This window comes from Oryctolagus cuniculus, chromosome 18, assembly GCF_964237555.1.
Source record: "Oryctolagus cuniculus chromosome 18, mOryCun1.1, whole genome shotgun sequence".
Lineage (NCBI taxonomy): Eukaryota > Metazoa > Chordata > Mammalia > Lagomorpha > Leporidae > Oryctolagus > Oryctolagus cuniculus.
In genome coordinates, this window is record NC_091449.1 from 49,629,265 (window position 1) to 49,651,055 (window position 21,791).

A 21,791-nucleotide genomic window follows, 5' to 3' on the forward strand; every position below is an offset into this window, starting at 1 on the left:
ACAGTAACATTTTGAGCTAAACACAGAGTAACTTCAGTTTTCTCCATGGAGCAAGACTGAACAAGGAGGAAATACCAGGGTGTGAAGGAGGAGGAAAAAGAGATGGAATAATTACTGTGGAATGTTTAAGAGCCTTGGAGAAAAAATAATGAGGCATAGAACACTAAAAACACTTACATATTATAAATATTAAAAATAGTAGGTATGAATACTTAATGCCTATGTTTAGAGAGTAATGCAGAACACATGCCTATTGAGTTGCCCTTTGAAAACATAAAGTTAAATTTATAGATGGTATTGTGACAATAAGGGAATAAAATGACAAAAAGAATAAAGTAATAAAGGTATTAGCTGCTGATTCTGATAAATATTGGGAGCTCAGCCTGATGCAAAAAGTATTCATTTAATATTTGAAGTCCCAGATTGTTGCCTCTCCAAAGGAAATTAAGTTTAAATCACACAGGCATAACTATTATAAATTCAAGTTAACTAAGATAAAGTTTTAATTATAAAATAATAGCAGTTAAAAAATGTTTACCTGAGCACCTATATTTCAACGTTTTAGAAGAACTGTCAGTTTCTAGAAAACTGATGACTTCTTTATTTATTATATCTGAACATAATGTAAATGGATCTGTAAAAAATCACAAAATTCAAGATTTCTTGGATTAATGAAAAAGATCTGACATTTATAAGATTTATTAAGTATCAAGATTTTCATAAATTTTATCTCATTACTTCACATCCAGTCATCCTGGAAATTAAGAAAGATTCTGAATACCAATAAAAACTGACTGAGACATTTACACCAGAAAAAGGGTCAAGATGTGACTTATACCTTGGAGGAAAGATATACCAATGTATACATTTTTTGTGTGTCAATCACCTAAATCTGTTTTTTTGAAAAATCAAAAATAAACATTTTAAATCATACCTGTAACTGTTAACGGCTGCTTCCTATTTTTGATAATGTGAGCTGGATGCTTAAAAACTTGGTCACTAAAAGAAAATAGACACTAGGTTACTAAAAGTAAATATAATGATTTGTATGTGGACAAATGTTTCCGAAAGAGTAGAATGGCAGGGCGAGCGTTAGGTGCAGCCTGGGATACCCGCAAGACATTTGAGTACCAATTGAGTCCCGGCTGTTCCACTTGTGCTCCAGCTTCCTGCTAATGCTCCTGGGAAAGCAACAGAAGATGACCCAAGTGCGTGGCCCCTGTATAAACATGGGAGACCTGGAAGAAGCTCCTGGCTCCTGGCTTAGGCCTGGCCCAACCCTGGTCATTGTGGCCATCTGGGGAACCAGTGTAGGGAAGACTCTCTCCCTGTCTCAACCTCTCTCTGTAACTCTGCCTTTCAAATAAATAAAGTAAATCTTTTAAAAAAATCCTTCTGGAAACTAAACACTTACATGTGCCAGAACCCTATGATTCTTTTTTTTTTAACCTAAGATTTATTTCATTTATCTGAAAGACAGAGTTATAAAAAAGAGAAGAAACAGGGAGATCTTCCATTCTCTGGTTCACTCCCCAAATGCTGCAATGGCTGGGGCTGGGCCTGGGCCAGGCTGAAGTCAGGAGCCTGAAACTCCAACCAGGTCTCCTACTCAGGTGGCAGGGGCCCAAGTGTTTTGACCATCTTCTGCTGCTTTCCCAGGCACAGTAGCAGGGAGCTGGATTTGAAGCAGAGCAGCTGGGACTCAAACCACTGACCACATGGATGCTGCATCATAGGCAGCAGCTTAATCTGCTGTGCCACAATGCTGGCCCCCACCCTGTGGTCCTTGATGAATTAATGTGTGTGTGTGTGTGTGTGTGTTTGACAGGCAGAGTGGACAGTGAGAGACAGAGACAGAGAGAAAGGTCTTCCTTTTGCTGTTGGTTCACCCTCCAATGGCCGCCATGGCTGGCGTGCTGCGGCTGGTGCACCACGCTGATCCAATGGCAGGAGCCAGGTGCTTCTCCTGGTCTCCCATGGGGTGCAGGGCCCAAGTACTTGGGCCATCCTCCACTGCACTCCCGGACCACAGCAGAGAGATGGCCTGGAAGAGGGGCAACCGGGACAGAATCCGGCGCCCCAACTGGGACTAGAACCCGGTGTGCCGGCGCCGCAAGGCAGAGGATTAGCCTATTGAGCCACGGCGCCGGCCCAATGTGTTTTTATTATACTGTCAAAATGGTAATATATAGTGCAGAAAAAGGCAAAAGCTATAGACCAGAAAACAGACAGCAGTAACAATAGCCATAGACATCTGTCCATGTACATATATTTGGGAGGTACTGTATAGGAGAAAAAAGGCATTTAAAAGAAATTTAGGGGCTGCTGCTATGGCATGGCTGGTAAAGCCATAGCAGTGCTGGCATCCCATATGGGTGCTGGTTGGAGTCCTGGCTGCTCTCTTCCAATTCAGCCCTCTGCTATGGCCTGGGAAAGCAGTAGAAGATGGCACAAGTCCTTGGGCCCCTGTACCCTTGTAGGAGACCTGGAAGAAGCTCCTGGCTCATGGCTTCGGACTGGCGCAGCTCTGGCTGTTGCGGCCATTTGGGGAGTGAACCAACAGATGGAAGACCTCTCTCTCTGTCTCTTCCCCTCTCTAACTCTGTCTTTCAAATAAATAAAATAAATCTTTTTAAAAATAAAAAAAAAAAAACACAATACAGAAAAGAGTTCAAGAAAAGCTACAGCAAGCCAGCACCATGGCTCACTAGGCTAATCCTCCGCCTAGCGGCGTCAGCACACCGGGTTCTAGTCCCGGTCCGGGCGCCGGATTCTGTCCTGGTTGCCCCTCTTCCAGGCCAGCTCTCTGCTGTGGCCAGGGAGTGCAGTGGAGGATGGCCCAAGTGCTTGGGCCCTGCACCCCATGGGAGACCAGGATAAGTACCTGGCTCCTGCCATCGGATCAGCGATCAGCACGGTGCACCAGCCGCAGCGCACCGGCTGCGGCGGCCATTGGAGGGTGAACCAATGGCAAAGGAAGACCTTTCTGTCTCTTTCTCTCACTGTCCACTCTGCCTGTCAAAAAAAATAATAATAATAAAAAAAGAAAAGCTACAGCAGCGGGGCCAGTCCCACAGGCTACAGGAGAGAGAAGGGATATGTACCAGACTAAGAACAGAGAACAAACAAAAAGGCAAGTCCAAACCAGACTGACATCATACCCTATTCCCTTTATCATGGTAAACTTACACCTCAGTCTTTGCTAAACTGCTGATGGATTATCAGCACATGTATTGTCACATCAGGTAGAGGGTTTCAGTTTAGGTTTTCTTTCCTGAGTATCCTTTCTAAAATTCAAATTTGATTATGTCAATCAACTTAAAAATCCTCATTGGCTGCCTGTATTCTGTGAATCCAAAGCAATAATCCTGAGTATGACATGCAGGCCCTATATGAACTGGTCCTTACCTCCATACCCAAACTCCTTTTCCAATATTTCCTATTTTAGGCTCCTCCTAAGACCTTGTTTTAACATATCTGTATCTCCTGTACCTAACAGTGTGGCACACAGTACTGCACAAGAAATGCTTGCTAAAATAAATAAAAGTTAGAATTATTAAACTATACCTTGATTGAGAAACAAAACTTTTTTTTTTGAAAGCTGTTTCTTCAGGTAAGGTTTGATTGCAGCATGAATTGGCTTTATGTAAAGTCTGATTTTGCCCACTCTCCCTATAACAAGCATTAACTGGATTTGTACTCGTTACCAGGGTCTTCATTTGATCATCATTTCCATGTGCTTTAGAGATGACTCCATGGGGCATGCAACTCTGAAGTTCTCTGGACTGACTTTTATTCTTATCTTCTGCTTTGGTTCTTCCACCAACACTATCCACATGGAGATGTTTCAATGTATTCTGAACACTTATGTTCATATTATCCTTATATTTTTCTCTTTGTATTTTTTCCTGTGATGTAAAAATGAAAATCAATAAATAATTTCAATATAATCCATTTGTTTATAATTCACTTTACACTTTCTTTAAATCATGCAGGAGTTTATGATTGTCAGTAGAAGATATAAAAAGGACAGTTCATATTAAGAAAGAAAAGTGAGTTTATTCAATAAATGATATTAGAACAATTGGGTAGCCATCTAAGGAAAAAATGGTTGAATATCTCACAATTTACACAAAGGTGAAGTCAAAATGAACCAAATATTTAAGTATAAAAATTGAATTATATACATCCTAAAAGAAACCATGGTATTTTAATATTCTCAAGGAGTGGAAGACATTTCCAAGTATTATGTAAAAACAATAAATCATAAAATTAGAAAACAAATATTCTTAACCACATAGAAATTTTTTTCAAACTTCTGCTAGAGACCAAGATTGCTGAAGTAAAGGGAACTCAGAAAAAAAGGGTCTAGAAGTAAAACTAAATGACAAACAAAACATCTGAAAGTTATATATATATATGCATATCTAGAGAACAGGATAATTTTTAAAGTGACATTTATAAAAAGTTACTACAATCAAATATAAGAAAGACAAGTAGTATTGTAGAAAGTAGACAAAGGAGATAAACAGATAATTCATTGGAAAGGAAATACATATAGCTCCTAAACATAAAAAAAAGTTTCACCCCTCTCATAATAAGAGAAATTTATATTAAAGCTACATTGAAATACTTTTCTCAACACACTGGCAAAGATCAGAAGGGAACAAACTATCAAACATTACTGGTGGGAGTGTAAATGGAAAATAATCTGACAATATCTTTCATAATAAAAACTGCATATCTGTATAAAAATCTATAATTACTTTTACATGTGTACAATGTTAATGTTACCTGAAACATTATTTGTAACACTAAAAGTTGGAAATAACCTTTCATTTATCAGAAAAGGAGCTAGGATATACAATCAGTGGAAGACTTTGCAACTATAAAAACGAACAGGGGGCAGAGGTTCAGTCCAGCAATTAAGATGCCTGGGTCCTACATGGGCTTAACACCACACTTCAGCTCCTGACTTCAGCTTCCTGCTAGCGCAAACTCTGGGAGGCACCAGTGATGGTTTAGGTGACTGGGTACCTGTCACCCATGTGGGAAACCTGGATTGAGTTCCTGGTTCCCAGCTTTAGCCCCGGGGTCATTGCAGGCACACAGGTGCACATACAGACACACACACATACATACACACAACTCACTCTCTCCCCTCACCCCCATCTCTCAAATAAAGTAAAAGGAAAGAAAAGGATAAGGATAATTTCCAGGTAAATATAATGAATTAGGGGCCCAGCGCCATGGCTCACTTGGCTAATCCTCCACCTGCGGCACCAGCATCCCATATGGGCACTGGGTTCTAGTCCCAGTTGCTCCTCTTCCAGTCCAGCTCTCTGCTGTGGCCCAGGAGGGCAGTGGAGGATGGCCCAAGTGCTTGGGCCCCTGCACCCGCATGGGAGACCAGGAGGAGGCACCTAGCTCCTGGCTTCGGATTGGCGCAGCACCAGCCGTGGCAGCCATTTAGGGGGTGAACCAATGAAAGGAAGACCTCTCTCTCTCTCTCTCTCTCTCTCCCTGTCGAATAAATAAATAAATAAATAAATCTTTAAAAAATATAATGAATTAAACACCCATACTTAATTTTGGTACTTCCAAAAACTGACTAAAACAACAGTTTTTAGAAAGGTATAAACCCACAAGAACAAGGGGAAATGGAAGAAGAAACAAAGGCAACAAAATTTTCAAGACTAAAAAGAAGATAGGTGAATGATGACAACCTACTTAACAGACTTGGGAAAGCACAATCCAAAGCTGACACTGGGAAAATCCAAGCACTTAAGAGGTACTGCCAAATCTCTCTTTTTCTCTGCCTTTCAAATAAATAAATCTTCATCAAAAAAAGACTTATTGCCAAATCTTCAAAAGGCTTAGGAATGGGAGTTACCAAGAAACTCTAGGGGTGGGTGTTTGGCCTTGCAGATAAAATGCTAGTTAAGATGCCCATGTTTAGGGGCCAGTGCTGTGGCAAAGTGGGTTAATCGTCTGCCTCAGGTGCTGGCATCCCATATGGGCACCAGTTCTAGTCCTGGCTGCTCCTCTTCCAATCCAGCTCTCTACTATGGCCTGGGAAATCAGCAGAAGATGGGAAAGCAGCAGAATATGGGAAAGCAGTAGAAGATGGCCCAATCACTTGGGCCCGTACACCTGCATGGGAGACCTGGAAGAAGCTCCTGGCTTCAGATTGGAGCAGCTCTGGCCTTTGCAGCTATTTGGCGAGTGAACCAGTGGAAGGAAGACCTTTCTCTCTGTCTTCCATCTCACTGTCTGTAACTCTACCTCTCAAATAAATAAAATAAAATCTTTAAAAAAAAAATAAAGATGCCCATGTTCCATATCAGAGTACCTGGGTTCAATACCTGCCTTTGTCTCCTTATTCGGGCTAATGCTCACCCTTGCAGGGAGCATTGTTGACCCATGTAATTGTGTTCCTGCCACCTGGGAAACTTGGATTGAGCTCCAAGCTCCCATCTTCAGCCTGGCCCACCCCTAGTCTCCCATGTGGGTGTAGAGGCTCAAGCACTTGAGCCATCGTTTGCTGCTTTCCCAGGCACATTAGGAGGGAGCTAGATTGGAAATGGAGCAGCTAGGACACAAATTGGCACCCTGGCACTGCAGATAGCAGCTTAACCTGTTACACCACAGTACCAGCCCCTAGTACAAACTGTTAGTATGAAGAACAAAGTGAAGTGTGAGCATATTATTTTAGGAGTCTTATACATGAAATCAAATAATATTATCTGAATATATGAGATAACTTTTTAAAAAGTCATAGAAAATGCATATCTTGAAAAAATTATGCATGAATTTTAAATAAATTTTGTACCAAAACTAATTTATCCATTTTTCCATAAATGTTTCGAAATACTCTCCATAGACCATGATAAATTTATGTAGCATATTGTAAACCCTAAACAACCACTAAAAATGTAAAAATTCTAGCTAATAAGCCAAGATGTGATATAATGGAATATTTAAAAACAAAAAAGGTGGCCGGCGCTGCGGCTCACTAGGCTAATCCTCCGCCTTGCGGCGCCGGCACACCGGGTTCTAGTCCCGGTTGGGGCGCCGGATTCTGTCCTGGTTGCCCCTCTTCCAGGCCAGCTCTCTGCTGTGTCCCGGGAGTGCAGTGGAGGATGGCCCAAGTGCTTGGGCCCTGCACCCGCATGGGAGACCAGGAGGAAGCACCTGGCTCCTGGCTTCGGATCGGTGCAGCGTGCCGGCCGCAACATGCTGGCCGTAGCGGCCACTTGGGGGGTGAACCAACGGAAAAAGGAAGACCTTTCTCTCTGTGTCTCTCTCACATTGTCTAACTCTGCCTGTCAAAAAAAAAAAAAAAAAAAAAAAACCAAAAAACAAAAAGGGTGACATACGTAGGCAAATAAAGGAATACAAAACAAATGAGACAGTAGAAAACAAATTGCAATGTGATAGACTTGAACTCAAACACACTAGTAATTATATTAAATTGAGTGACCATATAAATTAAATTCTCAGGATAAAAGCCTCAAACTAGGGGTAGATATTTTGGCATAGCAGTTAAAATGCCACCTGGGACAACTGCATCCCATGTCAGAGTGCCTGGGTTTAAGACCTGGCTCTGCTCCCAATTCCAGCTTTCTGCCAATGTGAACCCTGGGTGGCTCGAATAGTCAGTTCCCTGCTACACATATGAGAGACTCAGATTGAGTGCCTAGATCTGAACTTTGGCCTGATCCAGCTCTAGCTGTTAAGGGCATTTGGAGAGGGTACTAGCAGATGGGAGATTTCTGTCTAAATAAATAAAAATTAAAATACAATTGTAAATATTTAAACTATTAATTTTTTAAAAATAGCATAAGAAAAATGCTTTTTAAATGTATTTTATTTATCTGAAAGGCAGAAAGACAGAGGGAGGGAGGGAGAATGAGAACGAGAGATTGAGATTGAGATTGATCTTCCATCTACTGGTTCACTCCCTAAACGCCCACAACAGCCAGGACTGGGCCAGGGTAAAGCTAGGAGCCTGGAACTCAGTCTGGGTCTCCGATATGGGTAGCAGGGACCTAATTACTTGAGCCACCATCTGATGACTCCCAGGGTGCATATTAACAGGAAGCTTGAATCAAAAGGTGAGCCTGTACTCAAACCTGGCACTCTGATGTGGGTGCAGGCATCTGTCCTAAGCAGTATATTAATTGCTGCAGTAGGCACCCTTCCCAGAAAAATTCTTTTATACTCCAACCTCTACTGTTAAAAAGTAACTATAAGGCAGCACTGGGAATAACAGGTAAAGCCACTGCCTTCAATGTCGGCATCCCACATGGATACCCATTTGTGTCCCAGCTGTTCCAGTTCCAATCCAGCTCCCTGCTAGTGGCCTGGGGAAAGCAGTGCAAGATGGCCAAAGTGCTTGAACCCATGCACCCACATGGGAGACCCAGATGAAGCTCTTAGCTCCTGACTTCAGCCCTCCCAGCCCCAGAAGTTGTAGCCATTTGGGGAGTAAATCAGCGGATGGGAGTGATCTCTCCATCTGTATCTCTAATGCTGACTTTCAAAATAAATAAATAAATAAACAAATCTTAACCAAAAAAAGTAGTAGAAAAAAAGCTCTATTTTTTTAAACAAAAAGCCAACCTCATTGTTTCTTTTTTCAAGGTGTTCTAGTTTCTGTAGAATTTCCTTTGCTCTCTTCCAGTAGGGTTCAATATTCTTCTCTTTCACATCTGTATTCTTTAATTGTTCTGCTTCACTTTCATCAAAAGAATAGTCTCCTAAACTTAGAGATAATTTCTCAGCTTTGTAATATGGGAAAAAAAGGTGAGTTTATCCATTACCATAAATGTTATTTTAACACTTTAAATACCCTACCCTAACTAACCCTTCTCTAAATTTTATCCTTCTAAACTACCTTACCTGCTTAACTAGTACTGAAAATACATGGGAAGAGTGTTTGGCAGAGCCCCAGGACCCAGTCATTCCTAACTTAGGCCTTACTCTTCAGAACAAAAGAATAAAATGAAGGTGTTATGCCAGGTACCTAAACACCTTCAGTTACATGGACACTACTTTTAGAGGAGTTATTTTTTTAAACAGTGTTCATAAAATAGTTCCTTCTTATAATCTTTTATACCTTTTTTCCATATCATGCTGCAATTTTTCTTTTACAAAAATCAAAACCTTTACCACAGCCACCATTCTCTGTGCTCCAGCCACACTGGCCATCAGTTCTTCAATGTACCAAGTTCCGTCTTACCACAGGGCCTTTGTGCCTCACTGTTGCTTATACCGGAGATGCTGGCCCACAACAGATCCCTTCTCTCATCTAGTTAACTTTAGGCATTCATATCTCTGCTCAAAAATCACTTTCTCAGGGCTGGCACTGTGGCGTAGCAGGTTAAAGCCGCCACCTGCAGTGCTGGCATCCAACATGGGTGCCCATTGAGTCCCAGCTGTGCCACTTCCAATCTAGCTCTCTGCTATGGCCTGGGAAAGCAGTAGAAGATGGCCCAAGAGTTTGGGATCCTGCACCCACGTGGGACACTAGGAGGGGGCTCCTGGCTCCTGGCTCCTGGCTTCGGATCAGTGCAGCTCTGGCCATTGCGGCCATCTGGGGAGTGAACCAGCAGATGGAAGCCCCCCCCCCCATTCTTTCTCTCTCTCTCTCTCTCTCTGTAGCTCTGCCTTTCAAGTAAATAAATAAAATATTTTTAAAAATTACAACAACACATGATCTTAAAGAGCATTCCATGACTATCTCTAGTTAAACTAAGCTCTATGAATACACAGACTGTTTTTTTCTCATCACTGTATTCCCAATGTCTAGGACAGTGCCTGGCACACAAAAGAAACTAAAATCTTTTTAAAATAAACAAATAAATTTATATTATAGTTTAATAATAAATTACCTCTAGTCCTCAAATTTAAGTTCTGAAATGTAAGTGCAAACTAAATTTTCAAACATGGCACAAAACATGTGACTTATCTCAACTGCTGTTCTTTATATGTGCTCTTCCACAGGTTTGTATTACTGAAAATACCCTGGCTGTCTTGTTCAAACTACACAAGGGCACTTCAAAAAGTTCACGGAGAGATGGAATTAAAAGATAAGTTTATCTTGGCGCAAAATATTTTTAAATTCATGCAAGGTTTTTAATAATATGCATTTTCCATGAGCTTTTTGAAGACCCTCATATGTTCTGCCTTTCAAATGCGGGAAGAACGTAGGAACTTAAAGGGCTTGGCTCTTTAAGATGATATAAGTTCCCCTGTACAAACTTGGGTTGGTACTTTCTTAAAGTAACAGTAAACTTACTAAGTTTTTTGCAGTTATAAAGCACAAAAGTAGCAGCTCTGTTTAGTTCCTCATTTTGAGATTCATTTAAGGCTCGCATTATGAGTGGAAGCCCATTGTTTTTTAAAAGGTCATACTGATTTTCCTCTGGAAAACATAAAAAATTAAAGTGGATGATATCTATTTTATCATAAATTATATTAATTAGGTCATAGTTCTTCCTTGTGATAATTATAAACATAGGTAAATTTTTTAAATAAAGAAAAACATAATTTTTAAAATCTTTTTGATATAGAAAACCACTTATACAAAATACTTAAGTCTCAAAAATGATGATCTCTGAAATGCTGCCAAATAGTGTCATAATAGCAGACAGACTGCCCTTACTTGGTTTAAAAAACAAGAAAGTCAATCCTAAATTGCACAGAGAGCAACAATAGAGAAACTGATATAGAGAATAGAAAATGAAGGAAGGAAAAGTGCCTGGAAGAAGCAAGAAAACAAAGGGAGAGGAATAGAAAAGCAGAGGAAGTAAGGAGAGGAGGAGACTGGAAAGAGAGGAGAAAGTGGAGGTGGCAAGAATGAGCAGACTGGACAGAGGAAGAGTGGGAGGAAAGTAAACAAGGAACATGGAGCAGGGAGGAGAAAGACAATAGAGAGGAGGGAGTACCAGGTAGAGGGAGAGCCTCTGAAAGTTTTTAGCAAGGGAGAAAAGAATCAGATGTGTACAGCAATGTGAAGTAAGAACTGGAAAATAGAGATAGAAGGAAGGACCCTAGGGAGGAAGCTCCTGCAATAGTTGGTGAAAAATATTGAAGAGTAGAGGGCCAAAACTGAGAACTGGGGAGAAAGGAATAAGGAGGGATAAACAGAAGCATAGCCACAAATCTTAGTGACTGAATAAAATGTGTGAAAGAGGATAAGGAGCTAAGATGATTGGTTTTGGGCCTAAATGATTGGGGTGGGGGGGCAAATGTATATTTATACTCCACTGTCTTAATAAGCGCACCAAATAAATCCAATGCTTATTTACCACAATCCTCTGTGCAATAACCAAGAGTAAGTATGATGCTAAATTTTTCTTCTGAATCCAGACTTTCATGAAGCAGTAATGCGAGAAGTTTCGAAACAATGTGGTACTTGGATAATACTATCCCAAAAGTAGCTATTAATATAGAGGGAAAAAGAGAATAAGTACAAATTTAAAGCATAAATATACATATACTCTATTTTTAAGTTTATCCAAAGAGATTATATACCCAAAGAGATTATTATATTATATATAACATCTAATAAACATGTATCACATAACATATAATATACATGTGTGAATACAAAAACAATTGTAATAAGTTGATGACTTATTACAGTAACCTCATTAATCCCTCTGAATTATTTTGCATAATTTTGTGACTATGAAATACTACCACCTTTCTACCTTTCTAAAGTTGAATATGGTTATACCACCCTCCTTGTATTCCTTTTCTTACCTGGACTTTACAGTAAATGCTTTCCTCTATGATCAATAGCTGCCTAACACTAAAATACATTAACTGACCAAGGATTTACTAATGTTAATTATTCAATGAAACATATCTGAATCTATGCTATGTGACGAAATTCAAGAAGTCCATCATTTTAAGCTAAACTTCTCCAAAGTTCACCCAGAGCCCAAGATTGAAGTCAACAATAAAGTTGTAAATTCCTCAAGGGACAATATCTTAATCATTTTTGTATTTCTAGAGCTTAGCACATAGCAAGTCTTCTTTAACTGTTTTTCAAAAATCATCTACTTTTGTCCCAATTATTTTTATGAATACCAATAGAGTTTCTTATTCCAGAGATTTATAGATTATCATTCTTCAGCGTTTGTACATGTGAGAAGCAGTCATGGGTTCAAGTATGGTTCTGCTGCTCATTTATTATAGTGCACTGGGTAATTCACACCCTTACTTACCAGAAAGAGGCATACTTTAATTCTTTAAATAATTCTTTAAAATCTGCAAACTGGATTTTCCATCTTATGCTTCTAAAATATCTCTTGATTTCAAATCCAAAATTTTTCATTTAATGCTGCTCTTTAAGTAACATAAAGGTTTGGAAATGATGATAAAAATCTTATTTTGATTCTATCATCTGACTTGTAAAGTCAGAAGAGTTAGATTTGAGTTCTTAAGGAAGTCATGATCTCCATGGAAATAAAGAGTCAAGCTTTGTAACTTCTAAAATTCCTTCCCATTTATGAGAAACTAGAAGTCTAATTCATGTTAGTGTTCAATCTACCATTTCAAGGCCAGTGCTGTGGCACAAAAGGTTAACCTTCACTTGTAGTGCTGGCATTCCATATGGACTCTGGTTCAAGTCCGGGCTGCTTGATTTCTGATCTAGTTCCCTACTAATGCTGGGAGAGCAGAGGAAGATGGCCCAAGTACTTGGGCCTCTGAACCCACGTGGGAGACCTGGAAGAAGTTCCTAGCTTCGGCTTGGCCCAACCCTGGCCACTGTAGCATCTGGGAGGTGAAACAGAGGATGCAAGATCAATAAGTCCATCTCCTCTTTCTCTTTTTCCTTCCTTCTGTTTCTTTCAAATAAATAAATAAATCTTTTTTAAAAATCTATTATTTCTTCATTCACCATAATTTTAAACAAAATTCAATTGTAGAAAAATTACTAAGCTTTTTCACTTACGATTGTCAGCAATACATGCATCCAATGTTTTTGTCACCACCACTGCAAGGTTAGCACAGGAAGCAGTCTCATGTGAATCAGATTCCAGTCGCACAAGAACTTGAGACAATACATCCAGTCCACCCACAGATACAAAGTATTTCTGAACATATGCTTAAGGAATAAAGTAGAACTATTAATATCTCAAACAAGTATGTAATTGGCGCTAAATGTAATATTGACTTTTTTGAAATACTAAGAATCTCAAAATTAAAGAATTAAAAATCTAATCCCTATCTGTGTTCATATATATACATATACATATACATATATATATATCAGTAAGGTAACTTATTTTTGAAAGCACCTCTTTTCAACATACAACTATTTTTCATACCAATTTGTTCAGAGTATTGAGGACATATAATATCATTCATTCAAGTTGGTTTTCAGAGAAAGTAAAGGTATCATGGAAATAGATCCCAGGTTTTGGAATTCTAGACATATTCCTTTGCATGTGAAACATGAGCATTTGCTTTAAACATCTGAACACATAGACATACATCAGCAATGTGTAAAATTTCTGGTTGCTCCATATCCTCACCAATATTTAACATTACCAGTTTTTATTTTTAGTCACACTAGTGGTTATGTAATGGTATTTCTGTGTGATTTTAGTTGGGATTTTTTTTTTTATTTTATTTATTTGAAAGACAGAGTTACAGAGAGAGGTAGAGACAGAGAGAGAGGTCTTCCATCCACTAGTTCACTCCCTAGATGACTGCAATGGCCAGAGCTGTGCCAATCCAAAGCCAGGAGCCAGGAGCTTCTTCTGTGTCTCCCACATGGGTGTAGGGGCCAAAGGACTTAGGCCATCACCTACTACTATCCCAGGCCATAACAGAGAGCTGGATCGGAAGAGGAGCAGCCAGGACTAGAACCTGCACCCATGTGGGATGCTGGCACTTCAGGCTGGGGCTTTTACCCGCAGCACCACAGTGCCAGCCCCTTAATTGGGATTTCTATAACTGATGATCTTGACCATCTTTTCAAGTACTTATTTAACAGTGATATCTTCTTTGGAAACATCTCTTTTCCACTTCTTAAAATCATTCAGTTGTTTTTGTTTTATTATTGACTTTTATAAGAGTTCTTAACATATTCTGAGTACAAGTTCTTTATCAGATGTAAATTCCTCAAATATTTTCTCCTGGGGCTGACGTTGTGGCACGGCAGGTAAAGCCGCCACCTGCAATACCAGCATCCCATATGGTGCTGGTTTGTGTCCCAGCTCCATTTCTGACCCAGCTCCCTGCTAATGGCCTGGGAAAAGCAGCAGAAGCTGGAACAAGTGCTTGGTCCCCTGCTAGCCATGTGGGAGACCTGGAAGAAGCTGTTGGCTCCTGGCTTTGGCCTGGCCTAGCCCCAGCAGCTGTGGCCATCTGAGGACTGAATCAGCCAATGGAAAATCTCTATCTCTCCATCTCTAACTCTTTGAAATGAACAAATAAGTCTTTAAAAAATTTTTTCCCAGTCTGTGGCTTACTTGTGTGTGTGTTTAATTATAAAAAGACAGAGACAAACAAACAGAAAGTAAGAAGGCAAGGAGAGCAGAACTATCCACAGTTCACTCCCCAAATGCCAGAAAAGTGGGTAGGAGAAGGGGCAGTACTTAAACCATCTCCCCTGGTCTACATTAGCAGGAGCTGGATTAGGAAGCCAGAGGTGGGTATCAAACCCAGGCACTGCAACACAGGATGTGGTCATCCTAAGCAGCAAATTAACTGCTGCAACAAACATCTACTATAGTTTTTTTTTTTTTTTTTTTTTTTTGGACAGGCAGAGTGGACAGTGAGAGAGAGAGACACAAAGAGAAAGGTCTTCCTTTTGCCGTTGGTTCACCCTCCAATGGCCGCCGCGGCTGGTGCGCTGCGGCTGGCGCACCGCGCTGATCCGATGGCAGGAGCCAGGTACTCATCCTGGTCTCCCATGGGGTGCAGGGCCCAAGCACTTGGGCCATCCTCCACTGCACTCCCTGGCCACAGCAGAGAGCTGGCCTGGAAGAGGGGCAACTGGGACAGAATCCGGCGCCCCGACCGGGACTAGAACCTGGTGTGCCGGCGCTGCAAGGTGGAGGATTAGCCTAGTGAGCCTCGGCGCCGGCCTACTATACCTTTTTTTAAGAGTGATTTCCTAGTTATGTTTTTTTCTTTTTTTAAAATTTATTTGAAAGGCAAATTTATTTGAAAGAGACAGGACAGAGAGTTCTCATCCACTGGTTCATTCCCAAGATAATCACAACAGCCAAGTTTGGGCCAGGCCCAAATCAGAAACCAGAAACTCAACTGAGGTCTCCCATGTGTGTGGCAGGGACGCAAGTACTTGAGCCACCACCTGCTGCTCCTGGGGTGTGCGTTAGCAGGAAGCTGGAATCAGGAGCAGGGCAGGGACTCCAGCCTAGGCACTCCACTACGGGACTTGGGCATTCTATGTGTTGTCTTGATCACCAGACCAAATGCCCGCACCGTTCATCTTCTTAACAAAGATTTTAATTCCAATGAAATACAGTTTATCATTTTAGTAGCTCATGCTTCTTATATCCTAAAAATTCTTTATCTAGACCTAAGTTATGAGGATTTTCTCCTGTTTTTATCTAAAAGTTTTCTATTTTTTCACTCTTATGTCTGACAATCATTCAAGTTGATTTGTAAATACTGTGTGAAATAAGGGTTGAGATTCACATTTTGCATACAGATATCCACTTTTTGAAAAGACTATCTTTGGGGCTGCTGTTGAGATGCAGTAGGTTAAGGTGCTGCCTATAATATCAGCATCCTACACTGGAGAGCCGGCTGGGAGTTCCAGTTACTCTGCTTCTGATTCAGCTTCCTAATGATGCACCTGGCAGGGCCACTCCTGTGAGATCTGGCTCTTAGCTTCGGCCTGGCCCAGACCTGACTGCTGTGCCCATTTGGGGAGTGAACCAGCAGATGGAAGACATTCTCTTTCTCTTTCCCTCTCTCCCTCTCTGTATTGCTCTGCCTTTCAAATAAATACACAAAACCTTAAAAACAAATGATCTCCTTGGGACTGGTATTACGGCATAGCGGGTTGAGTTACTACCCGTGATGCTGACATCCCACGCTAGAGTACCAATTGGAGTCCTGATGGCTCTGCTTTCCATCCAGCTTCCTGTTAATGTGCCTGGGGAGGCAACGGAGGACGTCAAGTCTTGGGCCCCTGATATCCAGATGAAGTTCCTGGCTCTGGCCTGCCCCAGGCCTGGATGTTCTAACTATTTGAGGAGTAGATTTGCTGATAGAAGATTTCTCTCTCTCTCCTTCTCCCCCTCTCTGCTGCTCTGCCTTCCAAATGAATAAATATTTAATAATAATTTCCATAATGATTTTTACTTTGACTCTTTAAAAAATACTGTTATTTAATTACCTGAAATTTTAGGCTTTTCTAGATATTTTATTTTTATTCACTTCTAATTTAATATAACTGTGATCAAGAATATACTCCATGGATTTTTAGTTTTGCTATCCAGTTGCTCTATTATTTATGGATATTAAAAACTTATTCTGGGGGCTGGCGCTGTGGTGTAGCAGGTTAAGCCACTGGTTGCAGCACCAGCATCCCATATGGGTACCAGTTCAAGTCCCGGCTGCTCGACTTCTTCTTCTTCTTCTTTTTTTTTTTTTTGACAGGCAGAGTGGACAGTGAGAGAGAGAGACAGAGAGAAAGGTCTTCCTTTGCCTGCTCAACTTCTGATCTAGCTCCCTGCTAATGCACCTGGGAAAGCAGCAGATGATGCCCCCAAGTGCTTGGGCCCCTGCACCCACATGAGAGACCCAGAAGAAGTTCCTATGGCCTGGCCCATTGCAGCCATTTGAGGAGTAAACCAGCAGACGGAAGACCTCTCTGTCTCTTCCTCTTTGTAACTGTAACTTTCAAATAAATATGTCTTTAAAAAAAAAAACCTTATTCCGCCATCACCATCTTCCTAAAATCCTCTTCATATCTATTTTTAACATTTTCTCATTTTAAATAATCTAAATGCATCCAATATGACTCAAATTACTATAATACACTCTCAATTAAATAGTGAATTAAATTGCTTGAAGTATGTTTCTTCAAATATGACCTAGAGAATAATGAATACTTAACTGTTATTTGCAAGAGTGAGTCCAATGAATGCGCAAATAGGGCGAATTATCTCAGGTTTCATGCAGTTTATTAGCCAATCATTAGCATGTGAAAACAGTGAACAACAAAACCTTTGATTCTCATCTGAAAAGAGACCAAGACAATCATGTATGACATATGGAATATATCAGTTTAAGTATCTGTTTTTAATCTTTATTTTTATAATGAAATGTTTGAAATGATTACCATTTTGAGGATTGTTAACACAGACACACAGAGTACTACATACTGAAGCCCACAACTGGTAATTCTGGAAAATATTTTCATCTGACAAATCCAACTCATATTTTGAAAGAATTTTCCTATTAGGGTAAAAAGAAGAAAATTAACACAAATATGTTGAGGTCTTAAGTAGTGAATAATTAGCAAGAAATTTGTATTTACTTACTTGAACAATTGTGACAGAACAGTAATACAATCTGTTTCTCTCACGAGAGTTTGTCCAGGTCCTCAAAAAGAAAAGCCATATATTACATGAATATGACTTTAGAAATAATTTCACAGAAATGAAATTTTATATATTTTAAGTTAAATTTTATTACAATAGAAAAAAAATTGTGATCAAGATTATTATGAAAAATATACTACTTATGCTCAGAGTCTGACAGCACTCAAATTTCCTCCAAAACTTATAAAACCTTTACTTTGCATCTATGTTTCTATGTTATAATACCAAGATAGTTTCCAAAATAGAAAAAAAATAAATTTGATCCTTTCTAGTTTTTCAAAATAGAAAAAATTCTGGACAGATATTAAATGAATATAAAAGTTCTCACAATTTGAAGAAATAAGGCAATGTAAAAAAAAAAAAAAAAAAAAACACCTTACCTGCACAATAGTTATACAGAAAGACTCTATACTATCTTTGCAACTTTTCTATAAACCTAAAATTATTCCAAAATAAAGACCACTGCTGCCTAATACATTAAACACTGAAAGTAAATGGTCAATTCACCAGAAAATCTACCAAATGATTTGCCTGCCTCTCTTTTTCCTTTAAAGTTGTTACTTTTCATTCATTCATTCAAAAGGCAAAGAGAAAGAGAGATGGATCTTCCATCTGTTGGGTGCAAATTCCTGCAATAGCTGGGGCTGGGCCAGGCCAAAGCCAGGAGCTGGGAACTCAATCCGATCTCCCACATAGGTGGCAGGGACCACCTACGCACTTGGGCCATCAATTCCTGCTTCGCAGGGTGTGCATTAGCAGGAAGCTGGAATCAGAAGTGGAGTTGGGTCTCAAACTCGGGCATTCTGACATGGGATGCAGGTGTCCCAAGCAGTGTCTTCACCATTGCACCAAATGCCCATTCACAAAGGTGTTACTTTTTTTTTTTTTTTTTTTTTTTTTTAAGAAAGCTCATCTTGGGGCATTTTTAAAAAAGGCTTTATTTGAGAGCAGAGTTACAGGCAAAGAGAGGGAATGACAGAGAAAGGTCTTCCATCCACTGGTTCACTCCTCAAATGGTTGTAACATTCAGAGCTAGGCTGATCTGAAGCCAGGAGCTTCATCCAGGTCTCCCAGATAAGTGCAGGGGCCCAAGCACTTGGGCCGTCTTCTACTGCTTCCCCAGGCCATTAACAGGGAGGTAGATCAAGAGAGGAGCAGCTGGGACACAAACCAGCACCCATAAGGGATGCCAGCACTGCAGGTGGAGGCTTAGCCTGCTATGCCACAGCACTGGCCATTACTTTTCAACATTTGTTAATGACTGTAGTACAAATCACTTTTAAAATTAACAAATATCAAATGATTAAAATGCTATTAATTTCATTTTCATTAAAGATAGTATTTCTTGGATGAGCTTAAAAAGAAGACACTATGGCCTGGCAACTGGCATAGCAGTTAAGTTCACATCCCATATCAAAGTGCCTGGGTTCAAGTCCCACCACTGCTCCCGATTCCAGTTTCTTGCTAATGTACACTCTAGGAGGCAATAGGTAATGGCTCAAGTAATTGAGTTCCTATCACCCAGGTTGCAGACCTGGATTGAGTCCCATGCTCCCAGCTTTGGCCTGACCCAGCCCTGGTTGTTGTGGATATTTTGGGAGTGAACCAATAGATGGAAACTCTCTGTGTTTCTCTCTGCCTCTTAAATATTTTTAAAACAAGACATTTATATAAGAATTAGAATTTTGGGGCCAGCGCTGTGGTGTAACGGGTAATGCTTCTGCCTGTAGTGCCAGCATCCCATATGGGCATTGGTTCGTATCCTGGCTGCTACATTTCCGATCCAGCTCTCTGCTATAGCTTGGGAAAGTAGTACAAAATGGTCCAAGTCCTTTAGTCTCTGCACCCGCATGGGAGACCCGGAGGAGACTCCTGGCTCCTGGCTTCAGATCGGCGCAGCTCTGGCCATTGCAGCCAACTGAGGAGTGAATCAGTGGATGGAAGACCTCTCTCTCTCTCTCTGCCTCTCCTTCTCTCTCTGTGTAACTGTGCCTTTCAAATAAATAAATATTTAATCAAAAAAGGACTAGAATTTTAAAACTCCTAACTACTTCAGTTTATTTATTAGTTTATTTAATGTAGGCCACTCAGATTATATCCTCTCCCTGTTATTATCCCAAAGGAAGAGAAGAACCACAGTCTATGGCAAATGGCAGTCAGAGCAAAGCAACGCCAACTGGCTTCAGGCTCAGGAGAGAACACTGTGCCTCCTGGTGCTTTTTGGTGTTCTATACCCTCAGGTAAATCTCTTTTAAGGAATTATGAAAAATGATCTCAGGGGCCGGCATCGTGGTTTAATAGGTTAAGCCGACACCTGTGACACCAACATCCCGTATGTGTGCTGGTTCAAGTCCCGCTGCTCTACTTCTGATCCAGTTCCCTGCTAATGTGCTTGGGAAAGCAGCAGAGGATGGCCCAAGTACTTGGGCTCTGTACCCACATGGGAGGCCCAGAAGAAGATTTTGGCTCCTAGCTTTCAGTCTGACTCAGCCATGGCCATTAACGCTATTTGGGGAGTGAACCAGCAGATGGAAGATCTCTCTCTCTCTCTCTCTCTCCCTCCCTCCCTCCCTCTCTCTCCATAACTCTGCTTTTCAAATAAATAAAATAAATCTTTTTTAAAAATCCCAGAAAGCATAGCCTTAGAATTTATTATTTAAAATATTTTGTTGGGGGCCAATGTTATGGCGTAGCAGGTAAAGCTCCTGCCTGCAGTGCCAGCCTCCCATATGGGCACCGGTTCGAAACCCGGCTGCTTCACTTCTGATCAGGCTCTCTGCTATGGTCTGGGAAAGCAGTAGAGGATGCCCAAGTCACTGGGCCTTTGTGCCCACGTAGGAGACTTGGAAGAAGCTCCTGGTTCCTGGCTTGGATCGGCGCAGCTCCGGCCGCTGCAGCTAATTGGGGAATGAACCAGCAGATGGAAGAACTCTCTCTCTCTTTCTCTTTCTCTCTGCCTCTCCTTCCCTCTCTGTGTAACTCTTTCAGATAAATAAATAAATATTTAAAAATAAATAAATTTTTAAAATTTCATGAGAATATACTTACTATTGTTTGAAACCAGAACCAAAATAACATAAACAGACATTCTTTTCAAATTTGTGCTTGAATCATTATTAGATAAGAACCAAGTTAAGTCTTCAAACAATTCTGAAGTACACAAAGTCTGCTGACAGTAAACTGAAATACAAAATATAATTTTAGTTTCACTATATTAACACAAACAAGTTCTAAAATATGCAAAGTTGCTAATATGATATGTTTCTTAACCAGATCTTTTTAAATTAACATTTATTAGTTATATAATAAAATCTCTGACAAACTAATATATGCTTAACTCAATCAGTAGACAAAAGAAAAATTATCTTAATGAAAAGTACTTCATCTAGGCACCAAAATACATTGAAATCTCCCAGAATTTCCAATAAAAACTAAATAAATAAAAAATAAATGACAAAAAATTTCAAGAGGATAAGTAACCAAACACAGCAAATAGGGGCCAGTGTTATGGCATAGCAGCTAAGCCATCATGTGCAGCACCAGCACCCCATATGGGCACCGGTTTGAGTCCCAGCCACCCTAATCCTGATCCAGCTTCCTATTAATGCACCTGGGAAAGCAGAGGAGGATGACCCAAGTGCTTGAGCCCCTGAACACTTGTGGGAGACCCAAAAGAAGCTCCTGGCTTCAGCCTGGCCCAGCCTTGGCTATTGTGGCTACTTGGGGAGTAAACAGTGGATGGAAGATCTCTCTCTTTCTCTGTCTCTCCCTATCTCTCTGTAACTTTGTCTTTCAAATTAATAAATATATCTTAAAAAAATAGCAAGTAAAAGTTGGAGAAAACTCATAATCTGCCATAAAAAACAAAGGGACAAATATGAAATTGGTGATTTTTTAGACTTTTCCAGAAATACAAATATTTTCAAATGATATTCACCTGACTGCAGTTATTTTTTGTAATAATCTTGAGAAAAGCAGAATTTTACAACAATCATTTGAAGACAGTGATATAATCAGCACATATCCCTGCCTAGGACTTGTATCAGCCCCTGTCTCATGGCAAAGACCATTTTATTTATCCCAGCATCCCGAAGACTAGCACAGAGCTTGGTTCTGAATAGGTGATGAAGAAATACTTAGTGAACAAAAGTTTAGGAATATAAAGTTGGTTTGACAAATCAGTGG

General features: G+C 40.2%; 1 protein-coding gene and 1 pseudogene across 9 annotated transcripts in view; both read right to left on the bottom strand.

Moving 5' to 3' along the window:
* TERB1 (telomere repeat binding bouquet formation protein 1) overlaps positions 1–21,791 on the bottom strand; it is a 46,577-nt gene that overhangs the window by 12,951 nt on the left and 11,835 nt on the right. For 8 of the 9 annotated variants that reach the window (XM_070062566.1, XM_051846874.2, XM_051846870.2 and 5 more), the window contains 11 exons: positions 20,655–20,786; positions 17,547–17,607; positions 17,345–17,460; positions 17,120–17,242; positions 12,971–13,123; positions 11,316–11,447; positions 10,304–10,429; positions 8,626–8,786; positions 3,568–3,908; positions 935–999; positions 539–634 (listed from right to left, as the gene is read on the bottom strand). In XM_070062566.1, coding sequence (XP_069918667.1) covers positions 539–634; positions 935–999; positions 3,568–3,908; positions 8,626–8,786; positions 10,304–10,429; positions 11,316–11,447; positions 12,971–13,123; positions 17,120–17,242; positions 17,345–17,460; positions 17,547–17,607; positions 20,655–20,786 — 1,506 coding nt within the window. The remainder of the gene's footprint in view (positions 1–538; positions 635–934; positions 1,000–3,567; positions 3,909–8,625; positions 8,787–10,303; positions 10,430–11,315; positions 11,448–12,970; positions 13,124–17,119; positions 17,243–17,344; positions 17,461–17,546; positions 17,608–20,654; positions 20,787–21,791) is intronic. The other variant, XM_051846872.2, reaches the window with a different exon arrangement.
* Positions 19,691–19,884, bottom strand: LOC127491410 (small nucleolar RNA U3; annotated as a pseudogene).